Source organism: Oryx dammah, unplaced genomic scaffold (genome assembly GCF_014754425.2).
Source record: "Oryx dammah isolate SB20612 unplaced genomic scaffold, SCBI_Odam_1.1 HiC_scaffold_13, whole genome shotgun sequence".
Taxonomy (NCBI): Eukaryota; Metazoa; Chordata; class Mammalia; order Artiodactyla; family Bovidae; genus Oryx; species Oryx dammah.
In genome coordinates, this window is record NW_024070197.1 from 2,599,710 (window position 1) to 2,615,370 (window position 15,661).

Below are 15,661 nucleotides of genomic sequence, written 5' to 3' on the forward strand. Positions count from 1 at the left end.
AACTTTATACGGAAAAATAACAACCAGGAAACACCCAAAGAGAAGCAGTATGCAGGCAGAGGGGATGAGCTCAACCAGAAGTTAAAACACACCACACAGGGACTTCTCTGCTGGCTGAGTGGTTAGACTTCACCTTCCAATGCCCCGGGTTCCATCCTTGGTTGAGGAGTTAAGATCCCAGATGCCCAAAAGCCAAAAAGCCAAAACAGAGAAAGAAACAATATTGCAACAAATTCAACAAAGACTTTTAAAACAGTTTACATTAAAAATTTTTTAAAAATAGCACATACACCATAGAGCCTCTGAGTCATGAGGCAGTAACAAAGCCTAGGTGCATCTCCTTACCCTGGGAAAAGACAGAAAAGAACCAGCCATATTCCGCAGGCATTCAAAGCAGTGGGGTGTTATACACAGTGTGGTTTACGTGCAAACGGATGCTTCTGGGAGAAGACAACATGTGGCTACAGCTGAAGGTCAGTAGCTGCTAAAATTATTCAGTGAATGTTTAACGAGGAATGTGGTATGTTCACACTCTCAGAGCATCAATATCTCCCCGTACCGCAGTGACTGGTCACAAAGGGCAAACCACAGCTTCACTCTGGGGAAGCCCGGGGCACGCCCCGAGTTCACCTGCAATCATCGATAAGCAGAAGCAAGGACAGCGCCGCTTGGCTGGCACTCCGCCCCCACTGCACAGCCCGCATCTGACCAGAGAGGTCTGGCTCCGGGGCTGTGTGCACCTCCTTTCTCGGCGGCTCCCTCTTCCCCAGCGGCCAGGCACCGCTCTCACCACCCCTGTGAGGGGAGGAGCCCCGGGTCTCTGGTCGGGAGACTGATGGAAACTTCACTGTGTCCAGACAGGCGGCCCTGAGCTGGAGACTCGAGATGAACATGAGCCGTTCAAGACCACGAGGGGCTCAGACCTTGGGCAGGAGCTGCTGATCTTCTGACCATCCAGCCCTAAGCCTGGCATCGGGCTCTCATCTCCTGATGGTGCATTTGGACCATGCCTGGAGCACACGTCTGGGTTTATGACGGGCAGAAATTGTTCGCTGAACAAAAAGGATTCTTACGTCTTCTGTGGGATGGCCTTGGAGACTGACATGTAGGGGAAGAGCTGCTCTGCTTCCAGTGAACATTTCAGCACTGGAACGCATGCTGGGGGTGATGGGCACCTGCCCATGGCATCCTCGTGGTCAGCGTGGCCTCCCAGGCTCTGCCGTCCTCTGCTCAGTCCGGGGCGGGCAGGAGAGTCACTGTGATTTCAGCACCTGTCACCCTGCTCAGCCCCACTCCATGCGGAAGGAGCGTGAGTCATATGTTTATTATCATCATTTAGTTATTTGATTTTTTTTCCCTTTCAGATCTCCTAATATGCCTTCTCAGTGGTGGAGATGGGGAGACAGTCCTGGATTATCCGGGGAACAGGGGTCACCACCAAGGTCTTTATGGGTGAAACAAGGAGGCAGGGAAGACACAGCCAGAGCACATGTGACTTGAAAGCGGAAGCTGGAGAGCTTTGACTGCCGGCTTTGAAGATGGGAAGGGTGAGGCCAGGGAGAGGCTCGTTTGTAGAAGCTTGAGAAGGTGAGGGGAGAGATTTCCCCCAGAGCGATAGGGAGGAACGCAGCCTGACGACACTGCGGTTTTAATGCCGGGGTTTCCAGTTTGGACTTCTGACCTCCAAAATAGAAGGTAATTACTGTGTCGGTTTAACGCGGTGACTTCCAGCAGCTGCTCTGCAGCCAGAGGAAGCAAACACACTGAGTATCCGAGGGGATTTCGGTGGCCGTCGCTGTTTGCTTCTTTGCCAGTCGGAACTCTGCAAGCTCAGCATCTGAATCTGTCGTGCCAGAGACGTATCTCTAAGCCAGGCACATGGCCAACACAGAGAAATAGGTGCAGATGCTTGGGGGTGGGGGTGGGGGGGAAGGCCATCAGACCAGGAAGACTTAGGGCAGCTTAGAGTCACGGGAGGCCCCAGAAGTGGTCTGCAATGTCTGTCGAACCCACTGCCTGCTTCAGCCTCAGCCTACAGAAACCAGGGCTCAGCTCCGGAGAGGGTTGGTCCCCTTCCTGCGGGGCTGTTGACCTGACAACCTTGTGACAGGAAGAACCAGCCCCGGAGAGGACACACCCTGTGGTCTGTCTGTCCGGAGGACACCCAGGTCTCCTCCATCCTCACAGCCTGGACCGCAGGGAGGAGACGCCATGACCCCTACCCTCCCTGCCCTGCTCTGCCTCGGTGAGATGAGGAGGGGCAGGGGGAGCTCTGGTCTGGAGGGACCACTGCCCCCCAGCAGCCAGCCTGCCTGTCAGGGGACCCCAGGGCCCAGGAGGCTCCTGGGGAGGAGAGGTGCTGCTCAGGGCTGAGGGCACACCTCTCACAGGGCTCTCTCTTCCCGGGCTGACTGTGGGCCTGAGGACCCAGGTGCAGGCTGGTGAGTTTGTCCCAGGGCCCAGCTCCTTCCTCTTGTGGGGACAAGGGTCTCCCCCAGGCCGCAGAGAGGGGGAGGGCAGCTCGGGGTTCACGGAGGGGGAGTCTGGGAGGTCTGGGATGAGAGCCGGGGCCTGGGGGGACGCCTGGTGAGCCCGCCTCTGGTTTCCTTCCAGGGACCCTCCCCAAACCCACCATCTGGGCTGAGCCGGGCTCTGTGGTCCCCTGGGGGAGCCCCGTGTCCATCTGGTGTCAGGGGATCCTGGGGGCCCAGGAGTTCCGTCTGGATAAAGAGGGAAGCCCAGTTCCATGGGACAGACAGAAACCCCTGGAGCCCGGAGACAAGGCCAAGTTCTCCATCTACCACATGGGACAGGTCCACGCAGGGAGATATTGGTGCTACTACGGAACCCCCACTGGCTGGTCAGAGCGCAGTGACCCCCTGGAGCTGGTGGTGACAGGTGAGGGACACTCGGGGGCCTCGGGCTCTGCCCTCGGGAGGGGTCTGCTCTCAGGGGCTGTCCCTCTCCCAGCCCAGCCCTGGGAGGGAAGGGGGAGCCCCACGGATCCAGCTGCCTCCTTCTCTCCTAGGATCCTACGGCAAACCCAGCCTCTCAGCCCTGCCGAGCCCTGTGGTGACCTCGGGAGGGAACATGACCCTCCAGTGTGGCTCCCGTCAGGGATTTCACAGATTCCTTCTGACCAAGGAAGGAGAAGACAAGGCCTCTTGGACCCTGGATGGACAGCGATGCCCCGACGGGCAGACCCAGGCCCTGTTCCCCGTGGGCCCCGTGACCCCCGGACACGGGTGGACGTTCAGATGCTACGGCTTTTACAGGGACAGCCCCCGGGTGTGGTTGGCCCCCAGCGAACCCCTGGAGCTCCTGGTCCCGGGTGAGGAAGTCCCGTCTTGACCCCATGCATTTGTGCAGACAAGACAATGTACTGAGTTCTGCTCCCAGGGGAGCCCCTGTGAGAGGGTGGGGAGAGCAGCGTGGGGCTCACAGGACAGACGTACAGACTGAGAGACAGGGAGGCCTGGGGCCGGGCCGGGAGAGGGGGGTCCACGGGGGAAGCGGTCCCTACAACCCAGGGCGTGTCTCTCCCAGGGCTGTCTGGGAAGCCCTCCCTCCTGACCCTGCAGGGCCCCGTCGTCACCTCTGGACAGAACCTGACCCTCCAGTGTCACTCTGAGGTCGGCTACACCAGATTCGCTCTGTCCAAGGAGGGGGGACAGGACCTCCCCCAGCGCCCTGCCCGGAGGCCCCAGGGAGGGCTCTCTCAGGCCGACTTCCCCCTGGGACCCGTGGGCACCATCCACGGGGGCCGGTACAGATGCTACGGTGGACACAGCCTCTCCTCCGAGTGGTCGGCCCCCAGCGAGCCCCTGGAGCTGCTGGTGGCAGATGAGGGGCCAGCGGGTCAGTCTGGGATGAGACTCTGCACAGGCCCCACCTGGGAGCCCCAGGGGTGATGCTGGGACCAGGGGGAGGGGTCCCAGGGAGGGACAGAGAGACGGGGTGGGGGAGGGGAGAGACTCGGAGAAACAGAGACAGCGCTGAGGGGCCAGAGAGGCCCGCAGAGGTCTCAGAACCCACCCAGCACCTGCACCCCCTTCCCCTCTGCAGGATGGCTCAGAGACAGCCCCTCCCTCTCGGTGCGGCCCGGCCCCTCCGTGGCCCCGGGGGAGAATGTGACCCTGCTGTGTCAGTCAGGAAACAGGACGGACACTTTCCTTCTGTCCAAGGAGGAGGCAGCCCATCGCCCCCTGCGTCTGCGCTCCCAGGACCAAGACGGGCGGTACCAGGCCGAGTCCTCCTTGAGCCCTGTGACCTCAGCCCACGGGGGCACCTACAGGTGCTATCGCTCACTCAGCACAGACCCCTACCTGCTGTCCCAGCCCAGTGAGCCCCTGGCGCTCGTGGTCTCAGGTGAGGCCCAGAATGTCCTTCTGACTCAGCAGCTCGGGGCTCTGCCCTGGGAACGCAGGGCAGTCATGGAGGAGGGGGCACTGAGGGAGGGCCCCCCTGAGGGAGGGGCCTCAGAGCCCACCCCCTGCCCTTCCTCCTGCTCTGGGGTCCCGGAGGGGGGCAGGTGGGCAGTGGGAGGGTCTCGGTAAGGCCACAGGGGCTGGGCAGAGGGGAGTGAGGTGGGGACCCTGGGTCAGCCTGGTGCACCCTTTCCTGGGCTCATTCCCAGGGCCCCATTCTCCCAGCCACAGACCCAGATCCGAACCTGGGGAGTCTTGGGGCTCTGTACTCAGGGGAGACAGCCCACCCCAGGGCACTTTGAGATTCTCTGGGAGGACAAGGCCCCTCAGATCAAGGGCAAAGGGCGGGGGAGTCGGGAAGAGATGGCTCGGGAGCCACAGGCTGCGCCCCACCCCATCCTGCCCCCCCCCAGGCTCCAGGGATCGCCCCCTCCCCCAGGCAGAGTCAAGCCAGCAGAGGCAGAGGGCTGAGCGAGCGCCTGTGCGGGGCGGTGGTGGGTCCATAGGAGCCATGGTTGGGTCCCACCCCAGGACCCCGCAGACCACCGCTCAGGGCTGGCCCCCAAACCGGGACCCCGCAGACCACCGCTCAGGGCTGGCCCCCAAACCGGGACCCCGCAGACCACCGCTCAGGGCTGGCCCCCAACCCGGGACCCCGCAGACCACCGCTCGGGGCGGCCCCACCCTGTGCTGTCTGAACTCTGTCAGCTCAGGGTCCTGAGCAGGAAGGTCTGAGACAGTAAGATACAGAGGCCCGGGGAGACTCCCGAGGAGAACACAGCCCACCCACCGCCTCCCTTCAGGACCCTCAGGCCCCGCTGACACCCTCCCCCATCACCGCAGTCAGACTCGTGAGTGGGGACAAGGACACCGTCCCGTCAGGTTCTGGGCTGCGGGGCCACGTCCTCTCCCGGGAGGCGGGTGCCCTGGGCACACACCCGGGTTCCAGCTGACCTGTGGGCCCTCATCCCAGACTACATGGTGCAGAATCTCACCTGCATGGGCCTCGCGGCCTCGGTCCTGCTGCTCCTGGGGGTCCTGCTCTGCCAGGCTTGGCACGGCCACGGAGGAGCCCGAGACAAGGCCCGGAGCTGAGCACCGGGACCGGCACCGCCTGGAGCGCCGCAGCCTGGGGCTCGAGCTTCCAGCCCTGGAGCTTCGGGAAGACGGGGGGGTGGGGGTGGGTGGGGGTGGGGGTGAGAAGAGGGGGGCTGGGGGCTCGGCTTCTGCTCACCGGGGCCCCTCCCTCCCGGGGAGAGCGCCCCAACTCCCGTCTCCGCTCACTCCCTGCCCGAGGCGCATCCCACATGGCGGGGGCGGTCCTCACCCTGCACGTGCGCAGGCTCTGTCCACTCTCACGGAGGAGGTGAGCCTTGTTGCTCACGCTCGCCGTCTCTGGTGTGCGCAGTGACCTCCATCCCTTGTCAGAAACAGAACGTCCTTTAAGTAACTGAATAAATGGGTGGAAGTGGGGCCCTGTTTGGGAACAGATGGGTCCAGAACTCTTCCCTGAACCCCCCTCTATACCCCTCACGCCCTGCTCTCCTCATGAGATGACACCCAGTATCCTTTCTGCAGACACCGTTGCTGCGGGGGAAACCCTGCCATTTGAAGTGACAGCCAGGTGCCGTGCTGGTAAACGGCTAAGGAATACAACGTTTTATAAGGAGCCCAGGGGTGCGAACTGTGTGTCTCCTTTGGTGCAAACGCTCTCCGTGGCCAACCTCAAGGAGCCTGGGTGAATGCGCTGAAGGCCAGGTGGGAAGGAAGGAGCAGGCTGACTTTCCCACAGGAGGGACTCTGGTCCAGCCAGCCCCCACCGATGGCCCCACGCGCACAGATGTGTCCTTTGCATTACACAGCACGGTTAGATCATTTCCATGTCAGTTTCAAGCCCCACTTTCCTCGAATTCAGATGCCAAAACCTTAGTCCATTCAGACGAGAGGGAAAGAGAAAACAGTGCAAGTACCAATTGCGGGAGAAAACACAGAGGACTTTGGCTCCAATACCTTACAGCTTGGAGTGCAAATCACCTCCAAGGGGGCAGGAGGAAATAACAACCATCAGCTAAAAGGGAGAGACACACAGCCCCCACCCAGAGTTATGTAATCGAGGGGGAAATTGTGCATAACCACCGGTACACACGCAGGAAAGCAAGGACAGAGGGCTGCCCATATCAGACAGAGCACAGAAAACAACCTCTCAGACAGGAATGCTGTGGTGTATACATGCGATGGACTTTTAAATTTAATTTTTAACATATTTTATTGATCTATTTGGCTGAGTCAGGTTCCAGCTGCAGCATGTGAGATCTTGTTGCCTCATGTGGGATCTTTCACTGCAGACCCTAGTTGTGGGCAGGCTCCAGGGAGCGCGAGCTTCAGTAGTCACAGCACACGGGTTTAAATTGCCCCTCGGCACGTGGGATCTTAGTTCCCTGACCAGGGATGGAATCCACGTTGCCTGCACTGGAAGGTGTATTCTTAACCACTGGACTGCCAGGGAAGCCCTGCAACGGACTCCTATGTGAGAGAAAAGTCGAACTACCACAGTAATAGAGACCAGCTTTCAGGCATGTTAGTCAACGAGTGAAGAAAAGCTGTAAGCGTGTGCACGAGGATCTCCACTGCATAAAGTTCAGGGAGACAGACGAGGGCATGGCAACCACTGCAGGACTCTTGTCTGGGAAATCCCATGGACAGCGGGGCCTGGCAGGTTATGGGCCATAGGGTCGCAAAGAGTCAGACACGACTGAAGCGACTTCACACGGGCAAAAGGAGACAAAATGTGTTACTCAGGGAGGCGGAACTTTGCCAAATCTTAGGACCAGAGGACGGAAAGCTCCCATGTGACCTCCTGGTCCTCACACACCGGGGAGGGGGCGGGGGCGCTGTCAGAAGGAAGCTCAGGGGCTGCTGGAACGGGGTCCTGCCCCTTCTGACCCATGGGTACTGACTCCTGTCTGCGGCTCCTTACTGGTGAGCGTCCCTTTGCTCCATCACCCTCCCCAGCTTCTCACCCCTGAGTGAGGCGGGGCTGAAGCATGCTGGGGAAAGCCAACCCCTGAGTAGGGGCTGATTCACAGCAAAGTGGCCGTCCATCAGTCATGGCAAACAGTCCACACGCTCTCAGCGTGTTTCCATGCACCATGGCCTCAGCTGCCCAATCGGCATCACTGAGTCCAGCCAGACGATGAGCCGCTGACCAGGGGGAGATGGGGCCCCGGACAATATGTGGTGCAGCAGAGCAGGTGACGACTCAGGCCTGGGAAGGAGGGGAGCTCTGAGCTCCAGCAGCACCAGGCACCCCGAGCCCCCTCCCCCAAACAGGACAGCCGCCCCGGTCCCTGAAGCACTGGCACTGCCAGCGCCCCAACGGAAAGTGTCACTGGAGGTAGCGCAAACAGGGCAGGGCCCCTGAGCCCATGCTCCCGCTCTCTGCTTCTGTCCTCAGGCTGGACAGGGGCCCGCGTCCCGCCCCGACCACCACAGATCCCATCAAACCATGTCCCCTAGAAGTACTGTAGGGACCAGGACCGGGTCGTGTTGCTGAGTCTCCCAGGATCCCTGGGGAAAAACCCCACGGCAGTGTGTGATCTCCTCCAGACATCAAAGTGACCTGCAGTTGTGTGGAGTGTTCAAGGCAGGGGACAATCTGGTCCCCCTCGTAAGCTTCAGGAAGACGTGACTACCGTCACCCATGTGTTCACTTGAGGAAGCTGAGGTTCGGAGAACAGGCAGCAGGCTCAGAGCTGCAGAATGGGGCAGGTCCAGGAATGAGCCCAGTCTGCTGACCTCAGAGCCCTGTCTTGCCAGCACAATATTCTTCCACCTTGCCCTAGTGTCCAAGGGCGGGGGGACATTGCCACAATCTGGGAGGATTCGATCACAGTTCAGGAGAAGCCCACCATGAGGGTGTCCCTTGGCGGTCCTAGGGGACAATCTTGACTGCCAAGGCACGCCCTGGTTTGGGGCAGAACCTCTTCTCTTTCTCCTCCACGCGGCTGCAGCTCCTGGTGCCTCTCTGTTGTCTCTGGCATGCCTCTCCGCGTGTCTCTTCAATTCATTGGATTGGAGCACCTAAAATATCACATGAGGACCCTCCCCCTGCAGCATGATCTCAACGTGATGACGCCGCAAAGACCCCATTTCCCAAAAGCCACATCCCCAGGAAGTGAGGCTGCCGATTTCAACATACTCATTTAGGTGAAAATTAACAGCCTCCGAAAGAGAAATATACACAGGAATGACTTTATCGAAGGAGGTGCAATAATTACACACTGTAGTTTTTTTCATCTGATGAGGAACATCTGGAAAGAGCTGGATTGATGGGAAGACACTCCAGGATGGTAGGGTGGAAGATTAATGTTGTAAAGAGGACAATACTCTTAAGGCTTCCTGCAGAATTAATTCAATCCCTATCTGAATCACAAAGGGTATTTCTGCAGAAAAAAGAAAGTCATTTCTCCTGAGGTCAAGGTCATTGAGAAAGACCCACAGTAGCCAAACAATCTTGAAAAATAAGAACAAAGTTGGAACCTGCACTCTTTTTGATTTCAACACTTACTACAAAGTTCCAGGAACCAAAACAGTGTGGTGCTGGCTTGAGGAGAGACACACGGATGCTTGGAATGCCGACATATAAACCCATACACATGACCAGCTGATTTCCAACAAGACTTCTTCTAAGCCATGATAATGACAAGCAAGTCTTCCTGACTCGTCCCATTTAACTGAGCATGTTTTGTTGTAGGGTTTGTGGATGGTTTGCATGAGAAAACCCCATAAGCCTCTTAGAGACCGACCAACTCATTCCCTGCCGGTCGACTTGGTACTGGTGCTGTATCACTGACTGTCACCATCACCATCCTCCCAGACTCCAGTCCCTACAATGGTGACCATCTCAGTAACAGCTGTGTGTTCACACCTCCCTTCCCTGAAAATGAGCCTGCTGGCTCAGGGGTATAATCCTGGCATACTTGCAGGGAGCACGAGGCCCTGTGTGACCAGGGCACAGCATCTGGATGACTCCAGTTCTTAGGGAAACCCACTCCTTCCCGGCCCCTCACCACTCCTGTGCTCCCCCTAGCAGTCTGGGTCTCTCCTTCTCCAGGAAGCCCCCACTCACCATCACTAGCTTCCTGGACCTCCACCAGTTACTGGCTCTCGCTGCCTGTGGTTCCTCTTCTCTACAACCGACCGAAACCAGAGCCACCGTATTCACTGTCTAAATGTGCACACTGTCAGTTATCATCATCACAACCCCCCCCCCCCCGAGTCCAGGGAAGGAACTGGTCACTTTCACCAAAGAATCTCATGTCTGGATATAGTAACTGCTCAGTAAACACTGGCTGACGGCCTGGAGGGTGGAAGGAAGGAAGACAAGAAGGGAGGGAGGGAGGGAGGAACTTTGCATTTTCAGTCTCAGAAAAGGGAAGTGACTCAAGGTCACACTGTTTCCATGAAAAGCAGAATCAGAATTGGAACCAAAGCAGTGAACTGGGCAGCACCGTGAATATGTCTTTCCTTCCATGATGCTTGGACAGAACAGGCCCAGGGATGCCCCTTCCTCCAGCCTCCGACCACCTTCCAACCTTTTTTCCAGTGGCAACCTTGGAACCAACCAGCTGTCCTTGGCCCCTGGGACCCAGACAACGCCATTTGCAGAGCTCGGCTCCTTGTCTCTGCTACCCGTGAGCTCCCATATTCCTGAGAATTGTTCCCACAGGCGGAGGCGCCCCAGACACCCGGTCCATGTGCAGCCTCCACCTCCCACCCCAACCTCTCTCTGGGCTTCTCCGACCACTAGGACCAGGCGGGTCTGGAGGGCGGGCCATCTCCCCGCGAATTGGGGGAGAAATGGGGGGCCAGGGCGAGGGAGCACCGAGCTCCATGGAACCTGCAGAGCCTGCACTGTGACTGCGTGCTCTTCCAGGATCTCCGTCCAAGGTGGGACGAGGGGGTCAGACCTCGGACGCTGTGGGGCTGCCCTGCTTGCAGAGAAGAACCCGAGCCCAGCCTTCATGGATCCTCAGGCCCCGGGTCCTTCACCACCTGACTCCACCTCCGTGAATTCTTGCAGCCACATCCTGGACAAGCGGGTGAAACTCATCACGACGGTGGGAGCCCACCTGACCAGCCCCACAAGCCGGCTGGTTCCCTGAAGGGCTGGACGGCTTTCTCCTGCAAAGGTTCAGCCTCCAAAGCACTGCTGAGTCTCTGGAGATCAGTGGCCTTTGAGAAGCCCCTTTGGGGTCAGGGCGTCTGCCAGGAAGCTTCTCTCTGCAACCAAGAGGCAGCTTGTTCACCACTATGGAGCCATCTTCCAAGCCTTGGACCAAATGGAAACAATAAAGCCTTTTCCAAAAAAAAAAAAAAAAAAAAAGGAACCAATGTTGAGTTAGGCCCCGCCCTGCATCTCAGCATCCTGTCCAGGGACCATGTTACTCTCTGGGTTTTGAGGTGGGGTCTGGTGAGACTCCCACATAGTCTGGAAAGCTCCTGAGCCTGCTGTCTGCTGGGCTCCACTGGGCAGGGCGAGCAGAGTGAGCAGGGTGGGGCTCTTCCTCTTTCTGAAAGGAACCTGAGACGCACCCCACCAAACCTGGACCTCCATGCCCAGTGCGTCTGTCCGTCCTGCGGACTCTGAGGTCTCTGTAAGTCACCTGCTCTGCTGGGGACCATGAGAGGCAGCGCCACGACCCTGACCTTCACCGCCCTTCTCTGCCTCGGTGAGCTTCAGGGAAGGGTGGGGGTGGGAACCCCTCTCCTCCCACATCTGGTCCCTGAGAGGCCCCAGGATGCAGAAGGCTCGGTGGGGACACACTTTCTTGGGGGAGAGGGGACTGTCCTCAGCCCAGATCTGACCCCAGCCCTCAGGGTGCAAAGCAGAACTGGAGTGTCCAGGATGTGTGGTGGGGCTGGGCGCTCATGGGGAACTCTCTTCCAGGGCTGTGCTGGAGCCCGTGGAACCAGGGACAACCAGGTGAGCCCCCAGACCTCCTGTTTCCATCCACCACCCCTGGTCACTGGGGAGCACAGTGGGTCGGGGCTGCTGGTGGCCTATCTGAGCCTGGGGGAGAAGGTGCCCTGACTCTTCGGGTCTGATTCCTTTCCAGAGCTTCTCCCCAAACCCTCCATCCGGGCCGACCCAGGCACCATGGTCGCCCAGGGGAGCCCAGTGACCATCTGGTGTCAGGGGTCTCTGCTGGTGGATGTCTACCGTCTGTATAAAGAGAAGGGCTCTCTATACCAGGACGTTAACGCCCCACAGGGCTCCAGAAACAAGGCCGGGTTCCACATTGCATCCTCGAGCTCAAGTGAGGCCGGGCAGTATCAGTGTGCCTATTACACTAGGCACGGCTGGTCAGAGCAGAGTGACCCCCTGGCCCTGGTGGTGACAGGTAAGAGGGAGGGGCAGGTCCCTCTGGGTCCCTCCTACCGTGGGAGCCTCTTCACGGGCAGAGGAGCAGAGTGTGTGCTCAGGGGGCCCCTGCCTTCCCAGCTCACACCCGGGGTCACTGGGCTGGAGGTCCCCCTTTAACACAGCTCCTCACCCCCAGGAGTGTACAAGGAGCCCTTCCTGTCAGCCCATCCCAGCCCTGTGGTGGCCGCAGGAGGCAGCGTGTCCCTCACGTGCAGTTCACAGTATGCAGGGGGCACGCTGCGCCTGCTGAAGGAGGGAGGCGCTGACCCGCTCCGATACAGAACATTGAGGAACTATGGCAACCAGGGGCGGGAACAGGCTGTGTTCCTTGTGGGCCCCATGACCGCCTCCCACGGGGGGACCTACAGATGCTATGATGCTCCCAGCACCCAGCCCTATCTGTGGTCGCGCCCCAGTGACCCTCTGCATCTCCAGGTCACAGGAGAGGCCCTCAAGCCCCTCTATTTCCTAGACACACCCCTGACCTAAGCCTGTGCCCAGAAGCCCTGGGGGAGATGGGGGCAGGGAAACTGGGCTCCTGGGGCAGGACGCGGGCGGGAGCCTCGGGAGGGAGCAGGGCGAGCTCTCTCTGCAGCCCGGGGAGCAGGGCCGGGGTGCAGCCGCGTGCCTCTGTGCCCCGTCTGCAGGCCTGTCCAGGGCGCCCTCCCTCTCTGCCCAGCCCGGCTCGCTCGTGCTCCCCGGAGACAACCTGACCCTCCAGTGTCGGTCAGAGGCCGGCTTTGGCAGCTTCGCTCTGACCAAGGACAAGGGGCTCAGCCCTCCCTTCCATCTAGAAGGGCAGCAGAGCCCCGACTTCCCCCTGGGCCGCGTGAGCCGCGCCCACGGGGGCCGGTACAGATGCTACAGTGGACACAACCTCTCCTACGCGTGGTCGGCCCCCAGCGCCCCCCTGGACATCCTGATCGCGGGTGAGGCGCCCCTGTCCTGGCCCAGGTCCCGACTGTCTGCTCAGGGCGCTGGACCAGGGTCGGCCCTGGTGGTGAAGGGTCTGGGGAGAGGGTCCTGGTGCAGAGGCCCAGGTGGGGCAGAGGTCTAGTGGGGGCAGCGTGAAAACAGGAGTGAGAGGCATGGAGATTAAGGAGACACACACAGACGGGCCGAGAGGAGGTGGGAGGGCTCACAGGGAGGGCCCTGCTCAGGGTCCAGGGTGTGGGGAGGAGCTCTCTACTCATCACCCCCGTGCTCTCCCCCAGGAATGCACAGGAAACCCTCCCTCTCCGCCCGCCCGGGGGCCTCAGTGCCCCGGGGAGAGAACGTGACCCTGCAGTGTCGCTCTGAGGTCCAGTCAGACACCTTCCATCTGTCCAAGGAGGGGTCGCTCGCTGCTCCCCAGCACCTTCGTCTGCAGGACACGGCTCCACCCGTTCAGGCCAACTTCACCCTGCGTGCTGTGACCTCGGCCCACAGTGGTACCTACAGGTGCTACAGCTCACAGAGCACCGCCCCCCACCTGCTGTCGCTCCCCAGCGACCCCCTGGAGCCCCACGTCTCAGGTGAGGCCCAGCCCTGGTCCTCTGCGTCCTCCGGGTCAGGCCAGAGCCCTGCCCCAGGGGAGCTCTGGGCTGAGTGGGAGTGGGGGGGTCACAGAAGGCGGGGATCAACTCTGAACGGGCCGGAAAGAGCCAGAGGCCCCTCTTCCCTGCCCGTCCTCGCCCTCATCCCGGGCGTCCAGACCTGCTCCTGGTGATGGAGCAGAGCTACACAGGCCTCGGGGCCAACCACAGGACTCAAGGCCAGAGCCCCTGGTCCCCACCCTCCTCTGGTCTCCGGTCCTCATGGCCCGTTGCCCAGAGAACAAGCACCGGAGAGGGGCTAGCAGAGCTCACAGCCCCCAAGGGAGCAAGTGGACAGGCCCTGGCTCAGCTGGTGTCCCAGGGGACTGCGGGGCTCCCAGGAATGAGACATGGATGAAGGGTGGGGGTTCATGCAGAGGGGGATGCTGGGGCCCAGCCTTGGGGAGGGCAGCCCCTGTCCTGACCCCCAGGAGCTCTGAGGATCAGCTCCTTTCTCCCAGGAGGGAGGCCCCCAGAGCGGTCAGTGAGGGAGGGGGTGATGGGTCCATGGTGGCCAGAGCTGTCACACCCTAGGGACCCCTAGGCCTTGTGGTCTCAGGTGAGGGGCCGGAGGCTGTCCTGTCTGAGCTCAGAGTCATGTCCTCAGAAATGCCTGAGACAGTCAAAATGAGTGTGCATGGGGATGGGGGCTCCACAGGGAAAGACATAACCAAGAGAAGGGTCTCCCCAATTCCTCACCTACACCACTCACTCTATGCTTCTCAGGAGCTGACGGTATCAGCCCATCACAAAACAAGTCAGACTCCAAGAGCGGTGAGTAAGACCAAGTCTGTTAGAGGGCTGGGCTCGGGGCCATGTCCTCTCCTGGGAGGCGGGTGCCCTGGGCACACACCCCGGTTCCGGGTGACAGGGCCGGGCTGACCTGTGCACCCTCACCCCAGACTACACGGTGCAGAATCTCACCCGCATGGGCCTCGCGGCCTCTGTCCTGCTGCTCCTCGGGGTCCTGCTCTGCCAGGCTCGGCATGACCGCGGAGGAGCCCGAGACGCGGCCCAGAGCTGAGCGACGGGACCCCACACTGCCCGCAGCGCTGGAGCCCGGGACGTGAGCTTCCGGCCTGGGAGCTTCGGGAAGAGCCTCTGCAGCGTGTGCTGAGTGCACTGTATGTGGAGACCCCAGGGGAGAGACACGCCGTGGGGCAGGAGGAGGCCTGGGCGTCCCCGGGGGGCTCGGCCTCTGTTCATGGGGGCCCACTCCCTCCTGGGGAGAACGTCCCGACTCCCAGCTCCTCTCACCCGTGGCCCGAGGTGCATCCCACAGGGCAGGGGCAGGTCCTCATGCGGCACGCCTGCAGGCTCTGTCCAGTCTCATGAAGGACGTGAGCCTCATTGTTCATGCCTGCCATCTCTGGTGTGCGCAATGACCTCCATCCCTTCTCAGAAACAGAATGTCGTTTAAGTAACTGAATAAATGGGTGGAAGTGGGGCCCCATTTGGAACAGATAGATCCTAAACTCTTCCCTGAATCCCCCTCTGGATCCCTCAAGCCCCTCTCTCCTCATCAGATGGCACCCGGTGTCGTTTCTCCAGACACCATCAGTGTGAACGAACACCTTATTGTTTGAAGTGAAGGTGTTGTGCTGGTAAATGGTGTTAGCAATATATCCATTCTGTAAAAAGCCCAGATGTGTGGTTTTTGTCTGTTTCTTCAGTGTAAATACTCTCTTCATGGCCAACCTGAAGGTGCTCAGGTAATGTGCTGAAGGCAGGCTGGGAAGTCAGGAGCAGACTGACTTTCCCAAAGAAGTGAGTCTGATCCAGCCAGCCCTCACTGATGACCCCCACGTGTACAGATGTGTCCTTTATATTAAACATCATGGTTAGATCATTTCCATTTAGGTTTTTCCCCAGTTTCCATTAAACCAGATGCCAAAATATCCTAGTTCATCTATAAGAGAAGGAAAGATAAAATGAGGGAAGAGAAAACAATTGTAGGAGAAAATGCTGAGTATGCTGAATCCTGGCACATTACTAGGAGCTGTAGTAATTACTCCAGTCAGTTTGGAGAGTCAATAACAATTAGTTGAAAGGAAGAGACTCAGCTCTGGTCCACAGTTATATAACCTAGAGGAAAATGTCTGCATAACCACGAGTATGGACAGATAGATGGGTTGCTCACATTAGAAAAAAATTATAGAAATTAGTCCCACCAAAAATGAATGATTATATATATATGTATATATATGACAAAATTTTATATGACAGAAAAATCC

At 59.3% G+C, this 15,661-nt stretch overlaps 1 protein-coding gene across 4 annotated transcripts; it reads left to right on the forward strand.

Annotated features, from left to right (window-relative positions):
- Positions 1-1,397: 1,397 nt before the first annotated feature.
- LOC120871878 (leukocyte immunoglobulin-like receptor subfamily A member 6) lies at positions 1,398-15,072 on the forward strand. Of its 4 annotated transcripts, none has more exons than XM_040251879.1 (7): positions 1,398-2,243; positions 2,404-2,441; positions 2,614-2,898; positions 3,029-3,331; positions 3,547-3,858; positions 4,185-4,368; positions 5,401-5,480. In XM_040251879.1, the coding sequence occupies exons 1-6, from the start codon at positions 2,212-2,214 to the stop codon at positions 4,343-4,345; spliced, it is 1,131 nt and encodes a 376-aa protein (XP_040107813.1). In that variant the 5' UTR covers positions 1,398-2,211; the 3' UTR covers positions 4,346-4,368; positions 5,401-5,480. The 4 variants fall into 4 exon arrangements, with proteins under 4 accessions (XP_040107813.1, XP_040107812.1, XP_040107811.1 ...); XM_040251878.1 differs by lacking the exon at positions 5,401-5,480 and adding an exon at positions 14,330-14,414 and having other exon boundaries at positions 1,399-2,243; XM_040251877.1 differs by having other exon boundaries at positions 1,402-2,243; positions 4,066-4,368; positions 5,401-5,594.
- Positions 15,073-15,661: the final 589 nt, after the last annotated feature.

Bases quoted from the DNA above. Each gene is read 5' to 3' on its own strand.
- LOC120871878 (XM_040251877.1), top strand. From the start codon at position 2,212: ATGACCCCTACCCTCCCTGCCCTGCTCTGCCT. The intron at 2,899-3,028 runs GTGAGGGACACT...CTTCTCTCCTAG, and splicing joins CCTGGAGCTGGTGGTGACAG to GATCCTACGGCAAACCCAGC. The intron at 3,332-3,546 runs GTGAGGAAGTCC...TGTCTCTCCCAG, and splicing joins CCTGGAGCTCCTGGTCCCGG to GGCTGTCTGGGAAGCCCTCC.